This window comes from Narcine bancroftii, chromosome 9 (genome assembly GCF_036971445.1).
Source record: "Narcine bancroftii isolate sNarBan1 chromosome 9, sNarBan1.hap1, whole genome shotgun sequence".
Classification (NCBI taxonomy): domain Eukaryota; kingdom Metazoa; phylum Chordata; class Chondrichthyes; order Torpediniformes; family Narcinidae; genus Narcine; species Narcine bancroftii.
The window spans coordinates 55,827,631-55,839,914 of NC_091477.1; the positions used below are offsets into that span (position 1 = coordinate 55,827,631).

The window sequence follows — 12,284 nt, forward strand, 5'->3', positions numbered from 1 at the left end:
TATGATAACCCATTACTTCCCAGAATCATCCTTGTGAACCTCCTCTGAATCCCCTCCAAAAGCACACCCTTTGCCTCACTGGTGCCTTATAAAGCCTCAATAACACACACTTGCTCTTATAGGCTATTCCTCTTGAAATGAATGCCAGCATTGCATTTGCCTTCAACACTGACCCAACTTGCAAGTTTACCTTCAGGCTATCCTGCACAAGGACTCCCCCTCTGCATCTGAGTATTTTCAATTTTCTCACTCGTTATTTTTTTTTATACTGATGTGTACGGAAAGACTGTACATTTTGAATTGAATTTGACACCTCTCTGCCAATTCTCCTAACATGTCTAAGTCCTTCTACAGCCTCCCTGTTTCAACACTGCCAGCTCCTCCATCTACCTTCGTATCAACTGCAAACCTGGCAACAAAGACATTCATTCCATATCCCAAATTATTAATACACAACACAAGCTGCCAACACAGACTTGTGGAACAGCAATAGCAGCTGGCAGCCAACCAGAATACGATTCCCATGTACCAACTCTCTTGCCAATTGGCCAATGCTCTCCCCCAACTAGTATGCTTCCTGTTTTACCATGGGCTCACCTCTTAAGTAGCCTCATGTGCAGCACCTTTTTAAAGGCCTTCTGAAAATCCAAATACACAACATCTACTGCAGGAGTGGCCAGACTTGCTTAATGCAAGAGATAACATACGATAAACTTCAGATGTTTGGGAGCCGCAACATTCACAAGCCATGCCCACTAAAACTACCACTGGCTCAAACGATTCCTGTATCAACCAACATATTTCTGTGAGTTACTCATTACATGTTAGGGAACGAGCTAGGTCAGGTATCAGACATTAATTTTGGAGATCCAATTGGGTCTAGTGATCATAATTCTGTTAGTTTTAGGGAGGAGCAAGGAGGGGCCTAAAGTTGAGGTTCTGGATTGGAGAAGAGCAAATTTCGAAGGAATAAGAAGGGATTTAGGCAGTATTGAGTGGGACAGGATATTTTCAGGTGAGGGTGTAAATGAGAAATGGAGGATATTCAAAAAAGAAATTTTGAGGGTACAGAGTAGTTAGGTCCCAGTGAGGATCAAAGGAAAGGCTGGAAGTCATAGGGAGGCTTGGTTTTCGAGGAATATTGGAAATTTGGTTAGGAGAAAAAGGGAGGTGTACAAGAGGCATAAAGAACAGGGAGCTGACAATTTGAAGGAGGACTTCAAGGAGTGTAGAAGGAATATTAAAAAAGAAATTAGAAAGGCCAAAAAAAAGGCACGAAGAGGCTTTGGCAGACAGAGTAAAAATAAATCCAAAGGGTTTCTATAAGTACATTAAAAGATTAGTGAGAGATAAAATTGGACCCCTTGTAGATAGTGAGGGTAGGCTGAGTGAGAAGTCAGAGGAAATGGGGGAAATTTTGAATGATTTCTTTGCCTCGGTATTCACTAGGGAAAAAAAATATTGAACCAGTTGAGGTAAAGAAAAATAGTGGGGAGGTAATGAAGCATATAAGGATAACCGAGGAGGTAGTGATGGCTGTGTTGAAAAAGATAAAGGTGGATAAATCTCTGGGACCGGACAAAATATTCCCAAGGACATGCAGGGAGGCTAGTGGACAGATAATGGGGCCATTAACAGAGATATTTAGGATGTCACTGGCCACGGGGGTCGTGCCAAAGGATTGGAGGGTGGCGCATGTGGTTCCGCTGTTTAAGAAAGGGTCTAAATGTAAACCTGGGAATTATAGGCCCGTGAGTCTGACGTCTGTGGTGAGCAAGTTGATGGAAAGTGTTCTGAGGGATGGTATTTACAATTATTTGGAGGTACAGGGATTGCTAGGGAGTAATCAGCATGGTTTTGTCAGGGGTAGATTATGCTTGACAAACCTGATTGAGTTTTTCGAGGGGGTTACAAAAAAGGTTGATGAAGGGAAAGCTGTGGATGTTGTCTATTTAGACTTTAGTAAAGCTTTTGACAAAGTTCCCCACAGGAGGTTAGGAAAAAAGGTGGAGGCATTAGGTATAAATGAGGAGGTAGTGAAATGGATTCAGCTATGGTTGGATGGGAGGTGTCAGAGAGTAGTGGTAGAAAATTGTTTGTCCAATTGGAGGCCAGTGACTAGTGGAGTTCCTCAGGGATCGGCCTTCAGTCCACTTTTGTTTGTTATATATATTAACGATCTGGAAGTAGGGGTGGAGAATTGGATAAGCAAGATTGCGGATGATACAAAGATTGGTGGTGTTGTGGACAGTGAGGAAGATTACCGTAGATTAAAAGGTGATTTAGGAAGGCTGGAGGTGTGGGCTGAGAAATGGCTGATGGAATTTAATACAGATAAGTGTGAGGTGTTACATTTTGGAAAGGCAAATCTAAATAGGTCATATGCATGAAATGGTAGGCTATTGAGATATGCAGAGCAACAAAGGGATTTAGGAGTTGTGGTAAATAGTACCCTCAAGGCTGATACTCAGGTAGATGGTGTGGTGAAGAAGGCATTTGGAATATTGGCCTTCATAAATCGGAGTATTGAATTCAAGAGTAGAGAGGTTATGATGAAATTGTACAAGGCATTGGTGAGGCCAAATTTGGAGTACTGTGTACAGTTTTGGTCACCAAATTATAGGAAAGATATAAACAAAATAGAGAGAGTGCAGAGAATGTTGACAGGATTTCAAGGTTTGAGTTACAGGGAAAGGTTGTGCAGACTGGGGCTTTTTTCTCTGGAGCATAGAAGACTGAGAGGGGACTTGATAGAGGTGTTTAAGATTTTAAAAGGGACAGACAGAGTAAACGTGGATAGGCTTTTTCAATTAAGAGTGGGGGAGATTCAAACTAGAGGTCATGGTTTAAGATTGAAGGGGGAAAATTATAAGGGGAACATGAGGGGAAATTTCTTTACGCAAAGGGTGGTGGGGATGTGGAATGAGCTTCCGACAGACGTGGTCGAGGCAGGATCATTGGTTACATTTAAGGAAAGACTAGATAGTTACATGGATAGGAGAGGACTGGAGGGGTATGGACCGGGTCCTGGTCAGTGGGACTAGGAGGGTGGGTATTTGTTACGGCAAAAACTAGTAGGGCCGAACTGGCCTGTTCTTTGCTGTAAGTGGTTATATGGTTATATGTGGCTTGTGAGTTGTGGTTTGGCCAACTCTGATCTACTACATCTCCTTTATTTAGCATGCTTGTCACTTCTTAGAATTCCACTAGGTTTGTCAAGTAAGATTTTCCCTTAAGAAAACAATACTGGTTTTGTCCTCTCTTGTCAAGCGGCTCCAAGTATTCTGTAACCTCATCCTTAACAATCAAATCCAATATCTTTCCAACCACTGACACCAGGCTAACTGGTTTTTAATTTTCTTTCTGCTGTCTCACTTCCTTAAATAATGGGGTGACATTTGTGATTTTCCAGTCCTCCTGGACCATGCCAGAATCTAAAGATTCATGAAAGAGAACATTATCAATATCTACCACTACTTCTTTCAGAACATGAGGGTGTAATCCATCTGGTCCAGGAGACTTATCAACTTTCTGGGCACCTTCTCCCTTGAAATAGTAACTGTACTCTCTTCCCTTCCACCATCCAAATACATCAATTAACTACAAACCCATGAGTATTGGTAGGGTGGGAAGAAACCCCAGGGAAATCCACACAGACACTGGGAGAACATACAAAATTCTTAGACCATTCTGAATTTGAACACAGGGTTGCTGGCATTGTAATAGTGGTGGACTAGTGGCTATGCTAACCGTGGCATCCATAATTACTAGAGAAGATAATTTATTAACTTGAAATATTTGTTCTATAACACATTATTTAGCAACATTGATTTCATCGACAGTTTTTTATACCTTCGCCCCAGTTTCTAACTTCAGCTCAAAAGCAACTCCTTAAAAATGCTGCTCAAGATTGTGTAATAAGGGCAATGATATGGTGCACCCTACATTAAAATTACCCATATTAAGGGTAGCACAGTTGGCGTGGCGTTTAGTGTAACACCGCTACAGCACCAGCAATTGGGATTGGGGTTCAAATCACACACTGTCTGTAAGGAGTCTGTATGTTCTCCCCATGTCTGAGTGGGTTTTCCCCAGGGGCTCCGGCTTCCTCCCACCCTTTAAAATGTACCAGGGCTTATAGGCTAATTGGGCAGCACAGGTTTGGCCTTTTACCATGCGATATCTAAAATAGAATTTAAATTTCAAAATGTAAAATATGATAATGATGCCCATACCTGATCTGTTGGTTCTGGCGCAAGGCAGTGATACACCTGCCAAGTGTGTGCAAGGAAGTGTTGATGTTTGTTGCCTCCTTCATCCTGTTACCACACTTCTGTTCTTTGCAACGTTCAGAGCCAGCCAAGTCACACACAGTTAGTCTGGACAATAAAAAAGAAATTCATGTTCAGGCACATTCTTGAGTGCAGAAAACATTCCTTACTTTATCTTGAGGGAATTGACAATTGTTGTGCGATTTCATAAAGCTGCTTCTGACTTACTTCACAACTGGTGTTGTTACAAAATTCTTCAAACCAACAAATTTGCAATCTTCCAGCCTTTTACGATTCATGTAAGCAAAGGATAGCTAATGCAGATCGCAGCAAACTAATTTACAAAAATGAGCAATGTGAATTTAGAAAACAAAACACAGCACCATCTGATATGGTTGCTACATTCATCAGAAAAAAGAGATATAAAAAGGGAGCCATGGACAGAGAGGAAACCTGATGATCAAATGGCCATTTTCACTCCAATTATTTCAAAACATTAGACAAAGTCTATTAAACTAATCTTGTTCAATCCCAATAAGTGGGCCACATTATTATGCCAACAGAATATTTGTCAAACGATCCTAGAAATTCTTCTGCATTGCAGACTTCATTCTTGGAAAGCCTACAACATTCAAGTACTGTCCACAAAAGAGTTACAGGCCTGGCTTTGAACCATCTCTTTTGCTAATAAGTCTGTGTTCCAAGCAACATTCTCAGACACAGCTCAGTATTTATAGATATGCAGCGGGCGTGGGGGGGTGGTTGGAAAAGAGGAGTTTTGCACTGTTAGAAGTATCATCATTTAGGATCAAATGTACCTAAACCTTGCAGTACTTATCGCCAAATCAAACTACACTGGGGATTTGAGGAGGCAAAAGTTATATAAACACACATGATATATGAATGTATATTCCTTTAAAAATCTTGAGTTGGTTTGCCATCCTGGCCATAAACATCTTCCCCATGATACATTCCTAGAATGGAAGTTTCCATTCTATTCAATGTAAAGTCAATGCAGAACAGGCATATTGTCACCTCAGTTTTAAACAATACAATATATAAACATGCCTGAATCAGTTACTTCCAACCTGTTGAACAATTTGCTATTTAATAATAGTATTACAGTAAAACCCCTAGTATCCAGCACCTACAAGGATTGGTAGATGCTGGATAAGCAAGCTTTCTGATTACTTGAGATCAACTTGTACAAAGCATTAAGAATAAACAGTTTAACACAAAATTACTTTACTGTACTTAAACTAAACAAACTTCAGTTGCACAAGTATATAAACCATAAAGCATTTTGCTTTATTTTCAGTCATTTTCTATGAAAATAACAATTAACCCCCCCTCCGCCAAGTTTCCAGATAAAGCCTTACTAATATATTGATAAATATTCTTACTGCAAAGGGATAAGGATACCCATTAAGAGAGTCATCCCAAATGCGAGCAGCATCAGCCAGCTCTTCATTCAGACTGATGCAATTTTATTCAAACATTATTCAAGCCATTGCTATGAGCAAAGCATGGCCAAGTCACTCCGTTGGCTGAATACTTGCTCCCATCTTTAAAGATTTGTGTTACTTCAGAGAATATTTACTTTTAGCAAAATCAAGTTTATTGTCATCTGATTGTACAACAACCACCTGATGAAACAGCGTTCTCTGGTCCTTGGTGCAAAATATGCAGACACAACCAGTATATATGCAGGACAAGTATTTCATCTGTACAAATAAATATCAGTATTCTCATAGCCTGATACTCCTGTATCTTTTTCTCGACGGGAGCAACTGAAAAGTGCCGTGTGAAAGGGGTTCTCCTCAATAATTTTGCATGCCCTCTTCAGACAATCCCAGATCATATCGATAGGTGGGGAAGGGGGAAGGGAGACGCTAGGTATCCTCTCTGCCAATCATGGACCTGTGGATTGATCTCTGATCCATTTCTCTGCAGCACTGTGTTGCAGCCAGCCAAAACTCCCTCGATAGAACTCTATAGAAGGCTAATATAATGGTGGCCAGAAGCCTTGCCCGCTTCAGTCTTTTCAGGAAATGCTGTCGTGCCTTCCTGACAAGGGAGATGTTGAGTGTCTACGATAGGTCACTAGTTAAGTGAACTCCAAGGAACTCAGTGCTCTCCACTCTCTCAACTACAGATTGTTGATGTGTAGTTGTGGGTGGTCATTCCTGGTCCTCCTGAAGTTCAGGATCATCTTTGCCTTGTCCACATTGAAACTCAGGTTGTTACTCTTGCACCATTTCACAAGAGTTTCCACCTCTTGTCTGTGGAGCAACTCATCATTATTGCTGATGAGGCCGACTATCATTGCCCTCTTCAAACTTGATGACACTCATTGGCGTTAGATCTGGCAATGCAGTCATGGGTCAGTAGTGTGACCTGGATTGAGTTGAGTATACAGCCCTAAGGTGTACCAGTGATGCCATGATGGTGCTCAACATTCTGCTACTGATCTGAACAAAGCAGTCTTTCCATTAGGAAATCCAGGATCTAGTTACAGAGAGGGGGAGTTGAGTCCCAGCAAGGACACAGTCTCCACTAGCCCCTTGGGAACGATTGCATTTTACAATTTTTTTGTTTTCCTTTTGGTGGCTCACCACGAGGCATGCGAACCGGCCCTGCTTGTAAGCCACGCGGCGGGGCAGCTGGCCAAAATGGTGCCGACGGGGCTTTCCCTTCCTTCCAGCACGGGGCTCAGAAACCCGCGGTGGGGGACCACGTGATGCCCAGGTGACGTCAGCACCCTCCAGCGCGGTTCTCAGCCAGGTCCAGGCTGGGAGTATAAGTGCAGCCCAGCAGTCTGCAATAAAACAGTCTGCTCACTGAGCTCAACCCATCTGGTTGTGTGTGTTATTGCAGGAGCAGTGTAGCCGCCGCTACAATTGGTGACCCGACTGGTTCAAACGTCTTTGAACCCACCATGAGCGAGCCTAGGATCACCGTAAAACTGCCTGATTTCTGGGTTCAGGAGCTGGAAACCTGGTTCGGCCATGCGGAGACCCAGTTTCACCTCCGCCAGATTTTGTCCGACACGACCAAATTCTACCATGTGGTCGCTGCCCTGGACCAGGATGCTGCCAGATGTGTGCTGCACCTTGTTCAGCACCCCCCCGCCGAGGACAAGTATGAGACCATCAAGCGAGTGCTTACCGAGTCCCTCGGACTATCCAGACACCAGCATGCCATTCAGATGCTGCACCTTGACGCCCTGGGGTACAGATCCCCGATGGAATTGATGGACGATATGCTCGTGCTCATGGGTGAGCACACCAACTGCCCACTCTTCAAACACATCATCCTCGACCATATGCCTGGGGACATCCGGCTGCTGCTGGTCCAGGAGAGCTTCACCGATCAGAGGAAGGTCACCCAGAAGGCCCAAGAGCTATGCCTCACACGATTCTCAGAGGGCTCAGAGGTCTAGCAGGTCATGAGGCACGGGCACGACTACGCCAAGCCAGCCCCTAGTGCTGCGATAGAGCATTCGGCCCCTACAGGGGCCCCCAAGAACATAACCAAGGCCACAGCATCCGCTTCAGGTCTCTGCTTCTATCAACAGCGCTGGGGAGCAAAGGCTCGGAAGTGTCATCAGTCCTGCTCGTTCCAGGGAAACGACCAGGCTGCCTGTTGTTAATGGCTGCGGCGGCTAGCCAAGGACACAGCCTTCTCTGCCTGCGGGACTTAGTCAGCAGCCGGTGGTTCCTCATTGACATTGGAGCCCAGATCAGCGTCATCCCAGCCATCGAATCCAGGAACCAACCTCGTGGGCCTCCCCTCCGTGCGGCCGACGCAACGGCATGGAGGTTCACCGTCTCATCCCTCCCGACTGCCATCCTGGGTGCAGACTTCCTCCTCGCACACGGGCTTCTCGTGGACATTCGAGGTAGGCGCCTGGTGGACACCCATACCTTCCAGGCCATTCGCCTCAATGCCTCCCGCTCAGAGCAACCTCAGATGGCCACGATCAGCACGCCCAGAGATGAGTTCCAGCGAATCCTGGACAAGTTCCTGACACTCCTCAAGCCACAGTTCTCCGCTGCCTCACCGTGCCATAAACGTCTGGCTTCCAAAATCAAGGCTCATGGGATTGGGGGCAAAGTATTGATGTGGATTGAGAACTGGCTGGCAGGTAGAAGACAGAGAATTGGGATAAATGGCTCATTTTCTGAGGGGCAGGCGGTGACCAGTGGGGTACCACATGGATCTGTACTGGGACCCCAGCTGTTCACAATTTACATTAATGATCTGGATGAGGGGATTGGATGTAATATCTCCAAATTTGCAGATGACACTAAGCTAGGAGGGGTTGTGTGCGTGGAAGAGGGGGGTCAGGAAGCTCCAGTGTGATTTGGATACATTGAGGGACTGGGCAGACACATGGCAAATGCACTACAATGTGGATAAATGTGAGGTTATCCACTTTGGTAATACAAACCGGAGGGCAGATTACTATTTGAATAGCAATAGATTATGAGATGGGGAAGTGCAGAGAGACCTAGGGGTACTTGTACATCAGTCTCTGAAGGCGAGCATGCAGGTACAGCAGGCGGTTAAAAAGGCAAATGGTATGTTGGCCTTCATATCAAGAGGGTTTGAGTCTAGGAACAAGGATACCTTACTGCAGCTGTACAGGGCCTTGGTGAGACCACACCTGGAGTATTGTGTGCAGTTTTGGTCACCTTATCTAAGGAAGGATGCTCTTGCAATGGAGGGAGTGCAGAGGCGATTCACTAGGCTGATACCTGGAATGGCAGGAATGACTTATGAGGAAAGATTGCGCAAATTGGGATTGTACTCCCTGGAGTTTAGAAGATTGAGAGGGGATCTCAGAGACATATAAAATTCTGGCAGGACTGGACAGAATGGATGCAGATGGGATGTTTCCAATGATGGGAAAATCCAGAACCCGGGGCCATGGTTTGAAGATAATAGGACCGAGATGAGGAAGAATTTCTATACCCAGAGGGTGGTGAATCTGTGGAATTCATTGCCACAGAGGGCAGTGGAGGCAGGTACATTAAATATATTTAAGAGGGAATTAGATATATTTCTTCAGTATAAGGGTATTAAAGGTTACGGAGAGAAGGCGGGGACGGGATACTGAACTTTAAGCCATGATCTCGTTGAATGGCGGAGCAGGCTCGAAGGGTCGAATGACCTACTCCTGCTCCTATCTTCTATGTTTCTATGTTTCTTCTATGTGCCACGGGGTGTTCCACCACATCCCCACCCAGGGGCCGCCGGTTCACGTCAAAGGACGCTGGCTCCCGCCTGACTAGCTCCAGGTAGCGAAGGAGGAGTTTTCACACCTGTTGGAGCTGGGGATCTTTTGGCGGTCCAACAGCCCGTGCGCCTCGCCGCTCCATCTGGTCCCGAAAGCCTCCGGCGGCTGGCGTCCCTGCGGAGACTATCGACGGCACAGCTAGGCAACCATTCCTGATCGTTACCCCATCACTCACATACAAGACTTTACGGCCAACCTGCACGGCGCGAGAGTCTGCTCCAAGGTTGACCTGGTGCGCGGATATCACCAGATCCCGGTGCACCCTGAGGACATACCCAAGACAGCCATCATCACCCCCTTTGGCTTGTTCAAATTCCTGCGCATGCTGTTTAGGCTCAAGAATGCCGCTCAGACCTTCCAGCGCCTCATGGTGTGGGCAGGGACTTGAATTTCATCTTTATTTATTTGGAAGACATTCTCGTTGCCACCAAGGACTGGGTACAACACAAGCCCCACCTACCTGCCTTTTCTCCCGGCTGGCCAACTTCAGCTTTACCAAGTGCCAGTTTGGGAAAGAGTCCATGCAGTTCCTCGGCCATACCATCACGGCCGAAGGAGCCATGCCCATCGCTGCGAAGGTCACTGCTATCAGGGAGTTCCCACACCCGGATAGCCTCAAGGGGATGCAGGAGTTCACGGATATGGTCAACCTTTACAACTGCTTCATCCCAGGAGCTGCGCGCATCATGCAGCCGCTGTTCACCCTCATCGCAGCCAAGCACAAGAAGCTCGCTTGGAACCCAGAAGCCTGCAACCGCATTAGAGGCTACCAAAGACGCCCTCGCGAAGGCCGCCATGGTCGCCCACCCGCACACTGACCTGCACATGGCACTCTGTCGATGCCTCTGCCACAGCCTTCGGTGCCGTCCTGGAGCAGCAGGTGAAAGGACATTGGAAGCTGCTGGCATTCTTCAGCCGCCTCCTCTGCCCGCCGAACGCAAGTATAGTGCCTTCGACCGTGAGTTACTGGACATGTACCTGGCAGTGTAGCATTTCCGCTATTTTTTGGAGGGGAGGACCTTTACCATTTTCACCGACCTCAAACCCCTCACCCAAGCGCTTGCGATGGCAAAGGATCCCTGGTGAGCCCGCCAGCAGATTTTACCACCGACATTTGGCAAAAGTCGGGAAAGGACAATGTTGTTGCCGATGCACTCTCGCGACCGGCCATCTGCACGCTGACACCCGGCCTCGATTTCGATCAGCTCGCCAGGGACCAAGAAACTGATGACGAGACGAGGGCCTTCAAGAATGCCATCATGGGCCTGGAGACGTCCCAACTACGAGCGGCGAAGGCACCATCCTGTGCAATATCCCCTTGGGCACCCCGCAGCCAGTGGTTCCCCAGCAGTGGCGCAGGCAGGTCTTCCGTCACATCCACGACCTTTCACATCCGTCCATCAGATCCACGGTCTGGATGGTGGCAGAACGGTTTGTATGGCATGGGCTGCAGAAGCAGATCGCGGGCTGGGCCAGAACATGCACCCATTGCCAGACGTCCAAGTTGCACAGGCACACCAGGGCACCCGTACAGGAGTTCGAGCACATCCGGGAATGGTTCAGCCACATTAATGTGGACATCGTCGGGCCCTTACCAGTTTCATGGGGCAACCTTTAACGGTTTACGGTGGTGGACCGCACCACAAACTGGCCCGAACGATCCCGATGCCAGACACCTCCACCGACTCCTGTTCCCAAGCACTGTTACATGGTTGGTTCACCCAGTTCGATGTCCTGGCTCACTGCACCAGCGATCGGGGCGCCCAGTTCACATCTGGACTCTGGGCACAACTCGCCAACAGGTGGGGGATCCAGCTACACCGCACCACGGCCTACCACCCGCAGGCTGGTTGAACGTCTGCACTGCCACCTTAAGTCTGCACTCATGACCTGCCTCACCGGTCACGACTGGACGGACGAACTGCCTTGGATGCTCCTGGGCATCCGCTCCACTTCCAAGGAAGATCTGCAGGCATCATCAGCTGAGCTGGTCTACAGTGCACTACTGGTACTATCTGGTGAGTTTGTGAACGCACCTCACAATCCCCAGCAGTCGCCACACAACCTACTTCCTCACCTCAGGGTACGCTTGGACACCTTCGAACCCCTACTGCCCCCAGGCATGGCACTGGCCCATCTCACGTTCCTGGAAAACTTCTTCGCGCGGAGAACATTTTTGTTCGGTGGGGCCCGACCGCGGCACCTATGCAGCGACCGTACAAGAGGCCATACAGGGTTGTACAGCGTTCCAGCTCGACGATCACGCTGGACATGGACAGGCTGAAGCCAGTGCAACTCGATCCCACCAAGCTCGTGGTCGTTCCACAGCCCAAGAAGCATAGCCATCCAGCAAGAGGATATTGGCGCCGATTCTGGGGGGGGCTGTGTGGCGGCACACCACGAGGCAGGCGAACCGGTCTCGCTTGTAAGCCATGCAGCGGGGCAGCCAGCCAAAATGGTGCCGTCAGGGGTTTTCCTTCCTTCCAGAACGGAACTCAGAATCCCACGCTGGGGGACCACGTGACACCTGGGTGACATCAGCGCCCACAAGCGCGGTTCTCAGCCAGGTTCGGGCTGGGAGTAATAAGTGCAGTCAACTCGCCTGCAGTCAACTCGCCTGCAGTCAACTCGCCTGCAGTCAACTCGCCTGCAGTCAACTCGCCTGCAGTCAACTCGCCTGCAGTCAACTCGCCTGCAGTCAACTCGCCTGC

General features: G+C 47.7%; 1 protein-coding gene across 5 annotated transcripts in view; it reads right to left on the bottom strand.

Annotated features, from left to right (window-relative positions):
* Positions 1-12,284, bottom strand: part of kif20a (kinesin family member 20A) — a 122,426-nt gene that overhangs the window by 70,726 nt on the left and 39,416 nt on the right. For all 5 annotated transcript variants that reach the window (XM_069899213.1, XM_069899209.1, XM_069899210.1 and 2 more), the window contains exon 10: positions 4,236-4,379. In XM_069899213.1, the coding sequence (XP_069755314.1) occupies positions 4,236-4,379 (144 nt within the window). The remainder of the gene's footprint in view (positions 1-4,235; positions 4,380-12,284) is intronic.